Raw genomic sequence first — 19,906 nt, 5'->3', positions numbered from 1 at the left:
CTATAGGACGCCTCCAGCGAGCTCACGCGTCTAAACATCACACCCAGCCTGTTGGAAGCGATCTGTCCTTGGGGCCGGCGCTGCCACATTATCAGCGCCTTAATGGAGACATGGTGCATTAAAACACTATTAAAGTGTGCCAGCGCCACTCACAAAGGAGTGTGAGAATCGATCATGGCCATTTTACGCTTTGTCATTCTGATTAATACAGTAAGACACAGCGGGAGAGGTGAAAGCATGTGTTGTGCTGCGTTACGTGATGAAAATTCCTATGGAAGGAGTGAGTCTTTAAACGGCGAGGGCGGGAAAGGACCTGATTGAGACATCTGGCCTTGGAATGACCTGCTCCAGAAAATAAAAACAAAACAAGATGCACCCCAACTCTGACCCCTCACGTTTCTATGGCAACAGCTACTTTCCCGCCCAGCTTTCGCCAGTAAAGTCAACCTGCACCTCAACATCAGTGCTCACAGATACATATGCATGCATATAGACAAACATAGATTCAATCACAATTCACACACACCAAAAGTCTGAGTATGCATTAAAGCAGTAGCTTAACATTAGAAAGTACTGCCACAATTTAATTCTACGTCTGGATTGCAGACTTCTTTGTCACATACTGTAAGCATTTGAAATGTTAGAGGTCGTTTACACACACAATGACTTTTTGCATTGCACTGCATTGTTTTTCTATGTAAATCTGAGCTAGACGAGACTTTTGCACATGGCACAGCATTATAAAAACACAGCCCTCAAGGTAAAAGTTGTTAAACTTTTAAAAAATGTGGCTGATTTTTTGTTCCACTGCCCTGGGTCATCACTGCAAAACTGCATTCTGTGTGAACGACCCCTTAGCATGCAGTTAAAATTGCTATGGCTTTCATTTTTCTGAAAGAAATCAAAGTCTTAAACTTGAGCAAGGGGTTGTGGGTAATAATTTTCATGAAACATTAGCACAAAAGTATACACACAAATTTTGAAACATCACCGGAAAAGTACGGCATTCAGGTAGGGCTTCATAATTTTGGGGAAAAACAAATGTAATAGCGATTTGAAAAAAAAAATGAAGACAAAAAAAAAAAAAAAACTCCAGATTCGCGGTGCTTATTTTTAGGGCTACAAAATTTGGCAACAATGTGTTATATCAATATGATAATAATAATAACAATAATAATAGTTATTATTATTATCATCATCATCTTTTAATTTAGCTTATTATTACAAAAGAAAACTGTAAACAAAAATAAATATTTCTATTGTAATATTTGACAAAATAAATAAACAGTGTTTAAGAATGTCAAATTAAAATATAATAATTTATTATTATTGTTGTTATTATTATTATTTTTGTTTGATGATGATTATTATTACAACAACAAAACAAAAAAAAGATAACAAATACAAAAAGAATTACAATTGTAATATTTCACAGTAAAATAAAAAATATATATGTAAAAATGTAGTAAATAATAATAATTTTATTGACAGTACAACTGTAAAATTACAAGACTAATATTTATGGCTGCCATTATTTCTTCATTTTCAAACATTAAACAACTGAGATTTTATTTTGGCAGAAAACAGCATGAATCCTGTGAAGCATGTCATGAATTTGAGGAAGAAAAAGAGGATCAGGCCATCGGTCTCATCATATGCACAACTTTAAAGGTAATTGATTAGAGATCCAACAGTCTAAAAGAGTTTTGACTACTGCCATAAAATCTGGCCTACAGCGTTGTTTATTCTATCCAAAAAAACACCGGCAGAAAGAGACTGTTTGACTAATGAGTAAAACAACCAAAATCAATTTTCACATTACATTTAGGGACATGTAAAAACTGTGCAAATTTAAAAAGGTTGAGTTGATGCAAAGTGATTCTCATGCAGAAGTACACAACTATCCTCTCCCGGACGTACTGATGCACACTTGGCTCAATCTCTGTACCTGGAAGAGCATCTGGCTCCACTGTGCTGGAGCTTAAAGTCCCCATGAAATCAAAATGAATGTTTTTTGGGTGTTAGTATCAATATGTTAGTCTTAAGGTTATCTATAAGGCAGTTTGCTCCAAAACAGTGACAAAATTCGCATTTAGAAGATATAAGCATTCAAAGCTTGCAGTTTGTCACTTCCGCCAAAACGGCTCAAGGATTTTTTTGACGTCACATCATACTTCAGCTTCTCATCAAACTTTCTGTCCAATCAAATGCTCTCTAGAATCAGATGCCCCGCCCCCTACACTATAAAATAGACGCTGAAGCCGCGGCTGAAATCGGTCACTTGTCCACAGAATGAGTATTTTCTGTACAGTGAATGGCACGTAGTGCACTATATAGGGGACGGGGAACGATTCAAACAGTGTAAATATGCTTTCCATTGAGGAAAAAAAAAGATGTCTGGTTTCGCGCTGTGTCACGCTAACCACCGCACCACACACACACTCTGCTCCGGTCCAGAGACACGATAGCACGGAGCGGATCACATGCGTGAGTCAACGCAGACCACAAAATGTATCGGAACTATTTGAATTCTACACAGCATGCTATATTTTATAGCAATACGGATGAGATTGTGGCTGACATACCCTGTCAAATGCGGCGGAGCTCAACGGCTCTGAACGGCTCTAGCCCAAGCTGTGATATAAACGAATGCTATTGGCTATTTTAAAAAGGGGCGGGGCTGCTTGATATGTCCCGCCCTGTCTTCCTGTTTCAGTTAAAATGACGTCAACACAAAGAGTAACGCTGCGTGTTTCTAAGCATTTCAGGGGACCTTTAATGTGTTTTACGGCCTTTTTAAAAGGGCTATTGTCAGCTTTGCAGCTTAGACATACACAAACATAAGCACACACACACACACACACACACACACACACAGTGTCAGCTGGGCATCACTACACACGGTAATGCACAATCCCTTGTATTTGTTCTCACACTCTACAGGAGGTCTGTCTGTCTATCCATTTCTCTTTATCACCCTCTAGTCACGTCCTCCTTAACTTTCTCTCTGGTCATGTCAGAACCACTCTGAAGCGTGCTTAATGATGCCATCAGGAGGAGACGGGCTTCACCCCAAACCATGACATCATCTCCTGGCTGGCGTTCGTTCAGCTGCAGTCGACTGGGTCATGCAGGATTAGAAAATCCACTGATGCTGATGTAAGCCGAGTCACGATTGAGAGTGAGAGATGCATGTTCCTGTGACAGAGAAACCCACTGACGCAAACAGGATTAATGTATTTCATAATCTCAGGAACTTCACATCAAGATCACATTCCACAAACTCATATTCTCATGTCTGCTGTAGTCCATGTACCGTCTGCAGGTTTGTCTGTCAGCACGTCAGGTCTTTAGACCGGCTCCGTGTGAGCGCGTCTCCCGTGAACGCTGGCCTGTAAGGATGTGCTGTCAGGCTGTTTGCAGACTTCTGACATATGTTTGTCCCTGAGCCAGACTGTAACTCTCTCTCACTATGCTTCATATTCCTGAAGGTCTGCTGTATAAGAACACTACATACAAACAGACACAGACATACAGCAAACATGAACGACACCTCAAGTGTGCAGCTTGCTGAGGAGAGATGCTATTAGGTTTCCAAGGAATCAGACTTGCAATGCATGATAAAAACGGGCAATTAAAAAAATATGTATTCCCATAAACCCAAACCATATCTAAAGACAGAATATTTCTCAAATCAACTCTGATTTGTGCTATTAAACAACTGCCTACCAACCACTCAGAGCGCCTTAGTAACCATATAACACATTTTAAGTCAAGTATCACTCATTTTTACTTAGGAAAATCAGTTTCAAATGATTTATTTAAAACAATCTGAACAAAGTTTGCAGACTTCTGACATATGTTTGTCCCTGAGCCAGACTGTAACTCTCTCTCACTATGCTTCATATTCCTGAAGGTCTGCTGTATAAGAACACTACATACAAACAGACACAGACATACAGCAAACATGAACGACACCTCAAGTGTGCAGCTTGCTGAGGAGAGATGCTATTAGGTTTCCAAGGAATCAGACTTGCAATGCATGATAAAAACGGGCAATTAAAAAAATATGAACTCAAAAAAAATAAACCCAAACCATATCTAAAGACAGAATATTTCTCAAATCAACTCTGATTTGGGCTATTAAACAACTGCCTACCAACCACTCAGAGCGCCTTAGTAACCATATAACACATTTTAAGTCAAGTATCACTCATTTTTACTTAGGAAAATCAGTTTCAAATGATTTATTTAAAACAATCTGAACAACTATTTCTCATCTGAGAGGAATAAAAATTGCAAAAGATTTTAAAGTTATTGTGCACAAAGAGCATCAAAATGTCACTACCATTGTTGTTTGGACCACATAAAAATCACATTCTAAAGTTTGGGTCAATAATATTTATTTTAATTAAAATGTATTTTAATGTAAATGCAAAAATGTATTATAACTATTAAAATTAATGATTTAATTCAGTAATTATGCATTAATTTCATCGAAAGTAACAGTAAAAACACTTATAATGTTACAAAAGATTTATATTTCAAGTAAATGCTGTTCTTTTGAATATGGAGCAGCACAACTGTTTTCAACATTGATAATAGTCAGAAATGTTTCTTGAGCAGCAAATCAGCATATTAGCATGATTTCTGAAGATCATGTGACACTGAAGACTGGAGGAATGATGCTGAAAATACAGCTTTGATCACAGGAATCAATTAAGTTTTAAAATATATGACAATAGCAAGCGGCTATTTTAAATTGTAATTTCACTGTTTTTACTGCCATTTTTGATCAACTACATGCAGCCTTGATGAGCCAAAGAGACTTCTTTGAGAAATATTAAAAATGATCATGATGTCATTTTTTTTGACAAAATTCAATAAATGTAAGAATAACTGCATTTAATTTAATAACTGAGTTGTGGCTACACATATACAGGATCATTTTTTTAGAATGTTAAGTTGAAGAATGCAATCAATGAAACGCACACTTACAGTTAAACAAATAAAACCGATTAATATATATTGTGATACTCAAGCAAATAAATCCTCAGGGCTCTCATTAACAGACTAATGGTTCTCTTTTGTCCATCTAAGTCATATTTAATCAATGTATTCATTAGCATGTGGATGTGAGCGCGAGCGGGGAGGGGAGGGGGCCGGCCGCTGCACAAAGAGCCGCTTGATTTGTTCTGGACAGGTGGCTGAGCCGGCCAGTGACGGCTGCCGCTCTCCCCGAGAGCCCGCCCACAATGGCACTAAAGACGATTATGCAAATGCAAGACCTTTCCCGGAGACTTTCCCAGGAAGGGGAGCCGAGAGCGAGGGGGATTGGAGGAGAGCTGCAGTGCGGATGTCAGGCTGATTGTGTCTCAGCTGGCGAGAAGGATGGAAAAGGCTGTGCATTCCAGCACTGCTGGCGAAGATGCATTTCTGAACAGCTGCGGCTGGTTTATTGTGTTCTCTCCGCGGTTAGCGGAACGTGGAGATAAAGCCACATCTGAAAGACCTGATGAGTGTCGCTGACATGCACAACTGTAATAATGAAAGATTATTGGCATGATAATTACAGCTGACAGATGAGTGTCACAATCCTGCTGAGAATAACCAGATTAAAGTGAAAAGACGGAAATATTAAAAGCTTTAATTACAGCCCAATCTGTCCGCTGGGAAAAGAGGGATGGTGGGAAGAGAGAGAAAGAGAGTGCGGCTCTCTTTGTAGTTTTTGTTTCATTTTTGCTCATTTTTGTTTAGTTTAACTTGAAGTACTAATATAACCAAAACTAAGACTGACAGAATTAATAACAGCTAAATAGACATATTTAAAAAAATTTAAAAAAAAAAAAGTAGTAAAAATGACAAAAACACAAAATTACTTTAATAATTAAAATGCTAAAATATAAAAATAAAAACTAATTCAAAATATGAATAAAACTATAATAGAATATTCTATAGTTTGTTTAATTTTTGCTCTTTTTTTTAGTTTAACTTTAAGTACTTAAATAACTATAACTGACATCATAAAAACTACATAGACATAAAATAAAACTAATAAAAATGACCAAACACAATAAAATTATATCAACTATTATATCAAGTATATCAACTTTAAGTACTAAAATAACTAAAAATAAAATAAAGCCTACAGTGAAATAAATTATAAATAGTATATAGATGTTTTTAAAAAACAACAACAACAAAATATTTACAGAAATATTTTTTACAAAATAAAAATGACAAATTACACAATTACTAATATATATATATTAAACTATAAACTATATATATATATATAAACAACTATAAATAAACTATAATAGTAAGGTAAGGATGCAAGATTTGGGGCACAAATGTAAATGCAATTTGTCTTTTAAAAATTTTTATTGTGATTTTTGTACATTAAACTTTTTTAAGTTCCAGGTTTGCTGCGCCTCTTTGTTATATTACAGGTTTGCTCCTGGTTTAAAAGCTGCTTCAAAAGGTAGGAAGCATAATTACATATTTTGGCCAAATTCTTAGGAAGCATTGCATGATGCATACTTTGCATATAAGGCAATCCCGGAATGCACTGCCATTTTTGAGACTTGAGGGCTCTACATCGCAAGTGTTCCGGGTGCGCTAACGAGCAAGTTTACCACATCAGAAAAAACACATATATGGAGCTGGTTATGTGATGCAAACATCAAAATGCATTAGTTTATAAATCATGCACTATGGTAAAAACATTATGAGGTCATAAATTAGTATTATGCAGAAAAAACTGAATGCAAACAAATCTTTATTGATTGATAATCTGCCCGCGAAATCTTAATTTGTGTGAAAGGAATACAAGTTGTTGATGTTTTACTGCCACTAATGTTCATTTTAGCTGGAAACTGCAGTGAATTGTATGTATAGGTAGGTTTTTGGAGTAAAATGTAGGTAGAGAAATGTTTTCCCACTGAGATGGCGGAGATCTCACAGTGACAGGTCAACACACAGGTCCATGTGCACAATCTCTCTTCTCTCTCACACACAAACCAACTGTGAGAGATCTGATGCATGCAGACACAAATATAATCCTGTATTTACCCTCGATATTTGCACATGCACAAGCAAATAATCTTCCTAAACCGCTCAAGAAGCTTTTTCAACCCTCAGTGATTTGTGGTTGGTGCCTGAGCAAGTCTACAGTGGATCTTGCAATGCGACACTCAATGCCATCATGTGGGTTGCGTTTATTCGCATGTTGCTAGGTGGTTGCTAGGGTGGTTACAAATGGTGTGGGATAAGTTATGCGCCAAAGTTTAGTACTTTACAACCTAACTCCCACATGTGACCGACAATTAGCTATGTGTCTGCCTACACACAGGGAGCTTGTGATCTACATATTATGAAGGCCAAAGGTTCAAAAGCCTGGTCTGCTCCTGCTGGAAGTCCACTGGACTTTCCACTGGAAGTCCTCACAAATGCAGCCATTTAATTACATTGGCAGCACAGGTTGTGCAAACGCAACCAAATCTGTGGGAAAGAGCACTAGACATACGAGTGGGACCGAGGAATGATGCAACTGTAAGACACTTAAGAGAGCTGAATTGGGAAATGGAGAAAAATAACTATTTGGCTATTGGTTAGCATTATCCATCAGCTTTAGCCATTGTCTAGATTACAAGATAATGCTAACCCACTTGGCTATTAGCTAACATTACATAGCCTGTGTAGCCTAAATGACAAGGGCAAATAATTACATTTAAATTAATAGCAGTGTTAAATTGCTAATAATAAGATAATGCAAGGCTGCACAATTTGGGGAAAAATCTAATTTTTTTTTTTTCTGAAAATAATTGCAACTGTAAAAAATATATATATTTTTAAGTTCCAGATTTGTTGGTTCTTTGTAGGGCTGCACAATTTGGCCCCAAATGTTGGGATTATATATACATGTTATTATTATTATTATTATTAATAATATATTATACAATTATATTATTATTAATAATAATAATATTAACAACAACAACAACAATAATAATAATTACTACTAAAGAAAAGTACGAAATCAAACATGAAATATTATTGTAATATTTAATTGTTAGGTTACAAAAATGAAATGAGTATTTAATAATAATCTTAATAATAATAATAATTATTATTATTATTATCATTTCTATTTTTATTATTGTTGTTGTTACTACTATTAAATAAAAATCTTAAAATAAGAAATATTACAATATTTCATTGTGAAGTAACAGTATAAAAAATTAAGAATAATACAAAATATTATTGCAATATTTTGACGTAAAGTAAAAATACATGTTTAAGATATAATAATATTATTAATATAAAATGTATCATTTTTTAAAACAAAATATGTAACAAAAAATATTATTGGAATATTTCAGTGTAAGGTAAAAAATGATTATTACCCCCATATTAAGCACCACTAATCAGTATGATATAGATTACAGGATCATATCTGCCAGCTGTAGGTCAGAGCAGGTACGGAGCTCATGTGCAGGTGTCTGGAGACGTGTGCATATGCGTCAGGCATGTCTAATGTATGTTTGAGCTGTGCGATGTGAGCTCAAGCGATGCGTCAGGCAGAATGAAGTCTCTCAATCCCCCTGCACTCACTCCTCTCCCAATCTCTCACCCTTCATCCTGTCATCGTGCCTTTTCTCCGCATCAGGAGCCAGCAGCACACGGGCAACTCATTAGAGCCGAAGAACAGAAAGAGAAAAGACAGAAAGATGGAGAATAGTGAAGAGAGAGAGTGAGTTTCTCCATCTGTTACTGCGCTATCCAGATACGCTCCAGTAGAAAGAGATCTAGCAATATCCATTTATCCTTCCTGTCCGCCCAGAGAGTCACACGAGGTCAATGCAAAGCCCTCATCTGAAGTATACTGTACTTGAAGAATAAATTTAGCATTTAAAGGTTTTTTTTGGTTCCTGCTTTAGCAAAACCGTAAGGATACAATCATTTCACAAAAATAAATAAATAAATAAACCAAGTAATAATTACATGATAATTTATATAATATTATGAATAAATATACTAAATGAAGTCTATTTAAGAAGATCATTAGAATTTGTTGCTATCGGTAGGTAAAATTTGTAGGGCTGTCGCGAAGTGGCAGCCCTAAAAATTTGATTAAATAAATAATATATATTTTTTAAACATTTTATATAAAATATATTTAAATAATGTGAATTTTTAAAATATATTTTATAAAAAAAATCAAAATAAAATAAAATAATATTACACACAGTGCACTTTATATATATATATATATATACTTCGATTTTTTTAAATCCTCGACTTCATTTTGCTCGTGTCGACTAACCGGCAAAATACCAGAAGTGGTGCATTTCTCAGACAAGAATGTATAAAACACATTATTAGTCTGTTTTCTAAGGCTGCATGATATATTAAACCCATTAAAAAAATAATTAAGCATAATTGTGAATTCACAAATGCTACGATTTAATGAAATAATTATATGCGATGCAGTTCTAATACAGTATATGCGCTTTAATTAATTGCGTCACACAGCGGCTCCGTTCACAGTAGTTCCACAGGAACTGTTATCATTTACATGTGTGGAGCGTCTCCAACACCATCTCTGCATGTTGTTGTGAGTTTGGGTTTATTATAACGTTCATCTGGGAAAGCAACATGCTCCATTTCATCAGATTTGTAAGGTGAATCATTTATAAATCTACGCAAACTCAGGAGAATAGGGCCCTATGAAATCCGTTTTATTTCCACATTTTTCATGGTTAAATTAAATTTTATTAATCAAAAAGCCTGTCTAATTAATTGAGTTTTACAGTTTTATCTTTACCAAATTCTGTTTTCCATTATTAATGTGAATTTTTAAAATATATTTTATAAAAAAAATCAAAATAAAATAAAATAATATTACACACAGTGCACTTTATATATATATATATATATGTATATATATACAGTATATAGTTATTTCTATCTTTCTATCTTTTGCTGTAGTGCGTCAGTAAGAAATATCAGTTTACATTTCCAAATGTTCATTTTGCCAAGATTTTTGTTTGCACAAGGAGTCTGACAACAGCCAGTGCTCCACACAGAGATCTGATCTCAGCATCATCATGCAGTCTGTCTGGAGTGACATGAAGAAACAGAACAAACTGAGACCGACTCAATCCAGAAGAACTGTGGCAACGTCTCCAAGATGCTTCAAGAAACCTACCTGCAAAGCTACCTGAAAAACTATGCGCAAGTGCACCGAGGGCAAAAGCTGCTTTAAACACAAACAATGCTCACACCAAATGTTGATTTAATTTAGTTAATAGAAGAAAGAAAATCTATTTATGACGTTATTTTTGACAGCTTCCTCATTTTACAGCATTTTTACACAAGTGCCTAAAACTTTCAACAGTACTGTTGCTTTGCAGGTAGGTTTCTTGAAGCATTTAAAAAAAAATTTTTTAACTCTAATTAAAAGCTCACTAAAATAAGCTTCATTTTCTTGGACTGGAATCTTCTTAAAATCAATGTTAAAACAAAACGTTAAACACAAACAATGCTCACACCAAATGTTGATTTAATTTAGTTAATAGAAGAAAGAAAATCTATTTATGACGTTATTTTTGACAGCTTCCTCATTTTACAGCATTTTTACACAAGTGCCTAAAACTTTCAACAGTACTGTTGCTTTGCAGGTAGGTTTCTTGAAGCATTTAAAAAATATATTTTTTAACTCTAATTAAAAGCTCACTAAAATAAGCTTCATTTTCTTGGACTGGAATCTTCTTAAAATCAATGTTAAAACAAAACTCACATTAAGGCACATTATTCTAAAGAAAAACTTTTTTTAATCTACCAGTAACATTCTCTGAAAAGATTCGATTTTTTTCATTTAATGTGTAATTTGAGCTGGGGCTTGTTTATGTTAATTTTATGTAGATGAATGCACAAGATATGTCCTGGGTTAACACAAACACACGGATCTTCCTCACTGTCTCTCTAGTCTACAGTGTGGACGTCTCTCTCTCTCCCAGTGGTCTTATCACAGCTGTGATGGCGGTCGAGTCAATCCCAGCGCTGGCTCGGCTCACAGGATAGACTGACTCCAACTCCATAGCCACGCCCCCTTCCTTGCCCCCTCTTCTTTAAAAAACAAGTGTTCCTCTGTTCGTAAGGCCTGGGCAATAAAACAATGTTTATTTGTGTGGACAGCTGCACAGCGCGCTGAGTTCATGTGCGAGCTGTGAGTAGGCCAGCATGCCAAGTGCGATAAAGGATAAAAGACTTTGAGAAACGCCTCATGGACCTGAATGGATGGCTCTCAAGCTCACTTTCAGTCGTTTTATTAATCAAACTAAAACTGGTCCGTTCAAAGAAAAAGGAATTAGCCTATCCAACCAAACTTGCTAAAGGGAACCATCAGATTGTGGCTTGTTTTGGTAGAAAATGACTGACAGCATCACCATGGCAACATCAGAACAGAGCTCTAAGCCCCGCCCCCTTCACCAGTCCTCTGCTCATCAACAACAACAGAGTGCATTAGTGCCCGCCCACTTTTTCAGCAGCACTGGTTTTTTCCCATTTTTCCCATTCATTTCAGTTTTTTAAAAACTTTGTTAAAGGGTTTTAAGCTTTAACCAAGCATACAAGCTATGAGGTGAAATCACAGCATTACAAATGTTCATTTAAAGCAAAAAAGTATTTGAAAACCAGATAAAAAGACAAAGAAACAAGACTGTGTACTTAACAGTTTTAGTGAGGAACAAAGGAACTGCAATACAATGAAGCAGTGTGAGACAATCAAATAAAAAAAAAATAAAAAAAATTTAAAGTTGCTAATTGTTTAAGTTTATTGCAAAATATACACCAATTAAGTCATTTGACACCACAGAAAGACCGAATACATTTTTCAAGGTACTTCATGCGAGTGGGCATTCCCTGCAAGCTCTTTTGGTATGATCTGCTTGCTGCAACTGTCTGATTGCTGGAATTGTGGGTAATGCAGTTTTTTTTATCATGGACTTGGCTGTTGCACTGCATTTTACTGCATTTGCATACTTGTACTACAAATCATTACAAAATCATTACTACTGAAAATGTAACAAGCCTCTGTTCACAATATTTGCTCAAAAGCCATGCGTATAAAAAAAAAATCCACATAAAACTAGGGCACACTAGTCATGCTATTTTAATATACTATGATTTGGGATACACTAATCCCAATTTTGCATATAATACAAATTGGAAAGTAGGCAAATTGAGATTCACCTAAAAAAAATGCTTTTAGGATTCGTCATTATGTCCAATGGATTATGAAAATGTGCCATACAGTAAAACAGAAACCGATTAAACACTATTGAAGCACACAATATAAGTTAAATATTAACAACACCACAAAAGCCCACCTGTAAAATCATTAACCACACAAAGATCTGACATCTCAGTAATGAAAGTTATGAAAAAGTTAAGTAACATGAGTAAGGTCAAACTTTCAGAATGTTTGGTGTTAAAGTTCAAGTCCCTATTAACATTACCGCCAATGCATACAAATAGCCCATTAGCTTCTAGAAGAAACACCAAAACAAGGAAGTTTTGGAAAAAAGAAAACTCTTTCAATTTAATTATAATCTAAATCCACCAAAATGTTTGCCCAAATACTCGCCCATGTGTCATCTGTGTGTGTGTGTGTGTGTGTGTGTGTGTGTGTGTGCACAACTCCTTTAAGACCATGTGGCGTTTGCGTTTATAGCATTATAATGTGTGTAAGATGATGATACATTGAATTAAATACTGAACTGAAATGCACATCATCTCATTTGCTTATTTTCCTGTATTTATTTGGAACTTAATAGCCATGCAAACACATCTACCGCATAAACATTATAGCAAAATCTTTACAGGTTGATACAGCTTGTACACTATAATACTGTCTCATTAAGTGTTGTGATGCACTAAATACTCTAAAATAGAGCCAAAATCATTACTCGAGACCACTGTACAACCACACACACAGGACAACACAGAATATGAGCTCCTAATCCAACGGTTAATAATCTGTGGCATATAATCTCAGGATCAGCATGCATCCATTCACCTCTTTTGACGTAGCATTTGCGTGACATCTGACAAATGTCATCCCAGGTTTTTTATGTTGTGAACGCTGCAAATATAACATTTTCATTTATATCTCAGAAGTTGCAGTTAAAAGTCCCCTGCAGTTACTAATTTTATTCCTTAAAGGGATAATTTAACCCAAAATTCTGTCATCATTTACTCACTGACTTCCATAGAACAGAAAATACTATGGAAGTCAATGGCTACCATCAACTGTTACCATCAACAACAGAAGAAAGAAACTTGTTTGGAACTACTTGAGGGTGAGTAAATGATGACAATTTTTTTTTTCCGATGAACTATCCCTTTAAAACGTTCATAACCAAAACAACATATCATATTTCCTGTGAAATTGTTTTATTTGTGCCTTAAAATGGCTTTAATAGAACTCTACACCCTTAACTCATTTCGTATATGTGGACTCATGAATATGCAAATTAGTCCCCGCCTCCACTCAATCACAGCAGCTCAGACCTGCTCCACTTTCACCCAAATGATGAATTTGCACATGGTTTGTCTTTAATCATGTTAAAAACACCAAAATGACATGTAAACAATGTTGAAAACTTGATTTTCACCACATAAAATCAAACTTCCCACAGCAGGATATCCAGAGGTCGACAAAGAGCAGACGCATTTTCTCAAGATGCTATTACAGTTTTCTTTTCTAGAGCATTTTGTTAACCTATAAAACAGTCTGGAATGCATCAGCTTCAAGTGCAATGCACTTCAAACAGTTCCAGGAGAAAGCAGAATGCATATTTTCTTGACAAGCACAAAAGATATTACCCGTGCAATAAAAAAAAATCATTATCCTGGCAATAAAATATGTCGGCATGATGTCTAATGTCAAAATGCATGATAAATGCAAAAAAGTGTGCTTATGAAATATCAAGTGACCTTAAAGGGGTCATATGATGTGATTTAAATTGTTCCTTTCTCTTTGGAGTGTTACAAGCTCTTGGTGCATAAAGAAGATCTGTAAAGTTGCAAAGACTAAAGTCTCAAATCCAAAGAGATATTCTCTATAAAAGTTAAGAGTCAGCCATGCCTACCTAAAACGGCTTGTTCTAACACGCCCCCACATGTCTACGTCACGATGTGGGAAGATTTGCATAACGCCGCACAAATGTTCACGCAAAGAAAGAAGGCGTAACTTTTATTCTCGCTGTAGTATTGTTGCTGCCGCCGCCATGTTGTGAAGGCACTGTGTGTTTCGTTGTGAAAGCGAAACTACTTTGTTTGGCCTTCCAAAAGAGGACGATATCTGCTTCGTCATGCCTAGAGCTGATCCGTGCTGGTCGCTGAGGAAATACATCAACTTCGGGCTGTGGCTTGTCGGATCGGTCCATCGGAGTCCAGCCCGGGGTCGCCACATGTGGTTGCCGCAAGCCCGACGGACGCTTCTTCATCGAATCCGCTGGCCGCGGCATTCTCAAGGCCGCCGTGTGTGACGCTGTGTTTCGTTGTGAAAGCGAAAATACTTTGTTTGGTCTTCCAAAAGAGGACAGGACTAGAAATCAGTGGTTAAGTTGTATTTACAACACTGTTCCAGAACAGTTCAACCCAAATATCCAGATGTGTGCAGCACATTTTATGGAGGACTGTTTCCTGATCCTGGGAGAGTAGACTACAATGCCGGTTGTTCTGACTCACAGACTGAAAGTACGTTTTCATTTAAAGGATTTACTACTGACGATTCAAACGCGAGTTTTGAGCAGTGTAGAGTAGTGCTTGTTTGTCATTTCTCCGATCACAAATGCAGACATGGTTTTATGTTTACGCGGCGCGATGCAACGCAACGCAACGCATAAAAAGACAGTATAAGTCATTATAATCCATAATTATGTCTCCACTGGATGCAACAAATGCCTCGTTTGTAATGGGTTTTATTGTTTTTGTATCTTCGCTCCAGCCTGACAGGGTATCACAGTATGGTAAGGGGCATAACATTTTAATGCCATGTAAGCATCTTAGGCTATTTTCATGGCAAAAACTGCAATATGTGGAACAAACAAACTAATTAAACATACTTAACCAGCAAGACAATATGCCTGGTCATAATTCAGCATCCAACAATACACCAGAAATCATTTCTATAAAGCCTAATGCAAACTACAAGACAAGTTTATCGAATTTGTCTACCAACTAAAGGGTGCATTCATTATTTTATTTTTTAAATACAGAAATCGTACTTCATCTATGCTAAGCTTAACTTGGCACAAGATCTTTGCGTACATTCCAACATTCAAAGGCGACAGAAGTTTGAAACACTTGGACACAAGACGTCTGGCATGATTTCTGCTTAGCTCAATGTTAATTAGCTAAAATCAATCATATGTTGACAGATTCCTACTTCTTTGAAAGGCAAAAGACATTGGCTCATTAATGCTGAATGATTATCAAACTAGAGATCCCTTAATAATATTCTGGAAAACCAGATTTCCAGTGGTCCTACTATAGCAATAAAGCAGGGTGGGCGATGGATTTTCTTTTGTTTTGATGGTTCCCAAAAGAGCAGTGAACGTTTGCACGGCTGCAGCGTGATATAAATCAATGCAACAGGGCTGTAATCAACACTCTAGATTTTGGTGAAAAGATTTAACATGCACACAAACCCTCAGACATCATCATCACCAACAACACCATCATCATCATCATCATCATCAGGAAACACAAAAACCGTAATCTCACCTGCGCATAATCTCTCTCCAGCGTGGCCTTTTTCTGGCTGTAGGTTCTGCAATTAGAAAGAAAAACACAGTGTAAAACTTCAAGACAACACAAAAGAATAACAATCTGCTTACATTTGAGTATTTTAGCACTTCCAGTTCCACTGACCTGAAGTCAATGGGTTTTTGGTTAAATGCTTGAAATAATGTCTGTGTTTATCACACGCTCAAGATATCTTCATCTTTTATTCTACATCATAACCCTAACCCTAACCCTTGTGAGTTTTAAAAGCTTTTACTTGTCACGAAAAAGGTAAACAAGTATCTAAATGAGAGTACAGAGGTTGTCGGGGGAAATTAAACATCACACCAAACAGGTATAAACTCATTTACTCAATAGTCGTTTTCTCAGCCTCATTGATCACATAATTGCACTCATGCAAACTATTCTAACTCATACTTTCAATAAAATGTTTTTAAATAAAAACTGAAAGCTTAATGCTTAAACTTTATATCCTACATTTAGCTTTACTTCTGGCGATCATATTTAAGCTTCAAAATGAAAGTCGAGTTCACGTTCATTTGTGAAGATGATGATCATGTTGAACAAAACGTGAAAGAATCATAAACCTTTGCTGATGCAAACTTCAATTTTTGTGAACATATTTTTTTTTTCTTAAAGTCACTATTTTAAGTCTTAAAAAAGATTATTAAAGTATGTTTTACAAGAAAATATTATTTCCATCTTTCTACTTCAAAAATGTATGCTTAATTCAATGTTACTTGCCATTTCAATTGTGCAAAATTGTGCAATTTCTGAGTGAAAATTGTTTCAAAGTAAACCCTACACCATTGTTTTCAGTGCAGATTTGAATAACATTCACAATAAGACCAAAAATATGCATGAAGGATGTAAACCGGGTCAGTTTTGGCTTCATGCTGAATTTAAATCATAACGCAAGATCACAAGGGTCACAGATGTGATTTTTGAAGTTCACACTGTCTGAGCAGCAAGAGTTTTTCATCTCCCTCACACATCAGACCATGAGTTGGCCGTGGAGATGGTGTTTTTAACATTCTTCCTGGTATGACTGGTTTGCTTTTCAGGCCAGAGGGCAGGAGGCATCCAGACAGCTGATGGTTTGAGAGCAACGCATCTCCCTTCGCTGCATTACAAACGAGTACAATCTGAGTCAAGATGCCGAAAAACCATCAAGATACTGTTTTGTTTTGCTTTTCCCATAATCCCATCCCTTTGCTGCACCCCCTGATTTTAATTTCAAATCAGCTAAACTCATTGCATGTGTTTTCAAACTCACGGAGGTAGGTTGTAGTGGGGACTGTCCTATCCTATGGGTGCCGGTTCATGTTTATGGGATTAGTGCGTGTGCGTATGTGGACTCTGTGACATTGCTTTTATGCAAGACAGGAATTTCCGCACCTCCCCCTCCCCACAGAAATACTTCCAAATACGCAGGAAACCAAACTACAGGACCCCTCTGTGGCCCGGACCCAGAGTCCTATCAAAACAGGCTGAGATGCTTACATAGCGCCACAGTTTATGGGGGAAGAGGTTTCGTGTGGTATGTCGCACTTGCTTGCTCATCGCTTTTCACTTTCCGAGGGTCTGTGGGCCAGCGAACACACCTAACGCATTTCATCCCAGTTCACAGCTACTGTAAAGGCTTCTTCGAAAACGCCTTTATCTGCTGCACATTTACACTGCACTATACAAAATGTCAATAGTCGATATCAATGCAGCGAAATTCTAATTTTACAGCAATAACAACAAACGTGCGAATTATTTTTGTAACACTTTCCAATGCAGTTCCATTTGTTAACAGTAGTTAATTTAGTAAATTAGTTAATAGTATTACTTAACATGAACTAACAATGACAAATACTTCTAAAGCACTTTGTTATTTCCAAAATGTACTAATGGAAGAAAAGAAAAATAACAACTTTATTCAACAATTTGTCTCCTCCTGCAGTGCCCATTTATAGATGTCACTTGTGTAGATATCGACAGGCTATATGCATCCCTTTTTTCCCTCTAATAAACACATTTACAGTGGCACTACAGGAGGAGACGAATTGTTGAATAAAGTCGTTATTTTTGTTTTCTTTGCGTACAAAAAGTATTCTCGTCGCTTCATAAAATTGAACCACTGATGGCAGATGGACTCTTTTGACGATGTCTTTCATACTTTCCTGGGCCTTGACAGTGTAATTTACTTGGCAGTCAATGAGACAGTCACAAGCCTCCTGGTTTTCATCCAAAATATCTTAAATTGTGTTCCGAAGACGAACAAAGCTTTTACAGGTTTGGAACAACATGGGGGTAAGTGATTAATGACAAAATTTTCATTTTGGGGTGGAGTAACACTTTAAGTGCACTGCCCAGGAAGCTGACCATTTCTAGGGCCGTCCCAGTGTCAAAATCAATCCAGTGCACTGACACTCTCACTCCCTAGAAATTTCCAGAATGCATGGGAAAAACCACCGGAAATATTTTCTTAAGTCCCACAAGCTGTCAGAGAAATTTATGAAGCCTAATTTTCTGTCTTTAAAAATAGATTCGGTTTGTAATTATCTTTCATCCCTCAAACGTGCATGAAAACGTAAGTAATTAGAGTTGTTAGTAGAAGATTAAAAATCCTCTTTTTTATTTATATACATTTATGCATGCTCTAAAATGCTTCAATATTTATTAAACATTTGAAACATTTAAAATGGCATTAAGCATGCATCATCTGTTTTGCTAAATTTGAAAAAGGAAGGACAAGTGCATAATTTAGGCATATATATATATATATAAATAAATGTACATATAGTTAAATAGTATTTTCTTGATAATCTTTATTTAGAACTAGGGAGCAGGATGACACGGCGCAGGAGTGTGTGGTCAAGAGGAGCTCTGTGAAAATGAAAATCATCTGGTTCTATGGGATGAAGAGCACCTGGTGCTAATTTGTACTGTCACTGGTTTCATAAGAGCATGAAGAGGTTGACCTCGAGGTCCAGTACAGCGACACGCAGCCGTGCCTGATGTCTGCCAGATCCCCTCCACTGAAACAACCTTCTTCTTGAACATCAAGGACACAAGCCAAACTATCGCTCGTTTTGTAATTTTTCTATAGTAAGAGCGTCTGAGTGCTGTTGTCCTGCAAACTGTAAACGTGTTTATTAGAGGGAAAAAAGGGATGCATATAGCCTGTCGATATCTACACAAGTGGCATCTATAAATGGAAACACGCATCAGATCACGCGTATACACTCCGAGTGACAGACAGAGACAAATTCGCACAAGAGCAGGTGTTACCACACATCCTCTTACTGCAGCAACAACACTCTTTGTTGCAAAAATCAAGTCAACAAATTAATCCGTTACTCCTGTATCATAATCCTCAACATACCAATTTGCCACAAATTTCAGCTTGACAAGAAAAAGGAAGGACAAGTGCATAATTTAGGCATATATATATACATAAATAAATGTACATATAGTTAAATAGTATTTTCTTGATAATCTTTATTTAGAACTAGGGAGCAGGATGACACGGCGCAGGAGTGTGTGGTCAAGAGGAGCTCTGTGAAAATGAAAATCATCTGGTTCTATGGGATGAAGAGCACCTGGTGCTAATTTGTACTGTCACTGGTTTCATAAGAGCATGAAGAGGTTGACCTCGAGGTCCAGTACAGCGACACGCAGCCGTTCCTGATGTCTGCCAGATCCCCTCCACTGAAACAACCTTCTTCTTGAACATCAAGGACACAAGCCAAACTATCGCTCGTTTTGTAATTTTTCTGTAGTAAGAGCGTCTGAGTGCTGTTGTCCTGCAAACTGTAAACGTGTTTATTAGAGGGAAAAAAGGGATGCATATAGCCTGTCGATAGCTACACAAGTGGCATCTATAAATGGAAACACGCATCAGATCACGCGTATACACTCCGAGTGACAGACAGAGACAAATTCGCACAAGAGCAGGTGTTACCACACATCCTCTTACTGCAGCAACAACACTCTTTGTTGCAAAAATCAAGTCAACAAATTAATCCGTTACTCCTGTATCATAATCCTCAACATAACAATTTGCCACAAATTTCAGCTTGACAAGAAAGCTACATGG

At 36.6% G+C, this 19,906-nt stretch overlaps 1 protein-coding gene across 1 annotated transcript in view; it reads right to left on the bottom strand.

Moving 5' to 3' along the window:
* LOC107594367 (F-BAR and double SH3 domains protein 2-like) overlaps positions 1 to 19,906 on the bottom strand; it is a 93,850-nt gene that overhangs the window by 57,359 nt on the left and 16,585 nt on the right. Inside the window, exon 3 of the mRNA XM_016284379.1 lies at positions 15,799 to 15,844. Within this exon, the coding sequence (XP_016139865.1) occupies positions 15,799 to 15,844 (46 nt within the window). The remainder of the gene's footprint in view (positions 1 to 15,798; positions 15,845 to 19,906) is intronic.

Source organism: Sinocyclocheilus grahami, unplaced genomic scaffold (genome assembly GCF_001515645.1).
Source record: "Sinocyclocheilus grahami isolate Dianchi unplaced genomic scaffold, SAMN03320097.WGS_v1.1 scaffold182.1, whole genome shotgun sequence".
Taxonomy (NCBI): Eukaryota; Metazoa; Chordata; class Actinopteri; order Cypriniformes; family Cyprinidae; genus Sinocyclocheilus; species Sinocyclocheilus grahami.
This window is presented reverse-complemented; position numbering and strand designations above follow the sequence as displayed.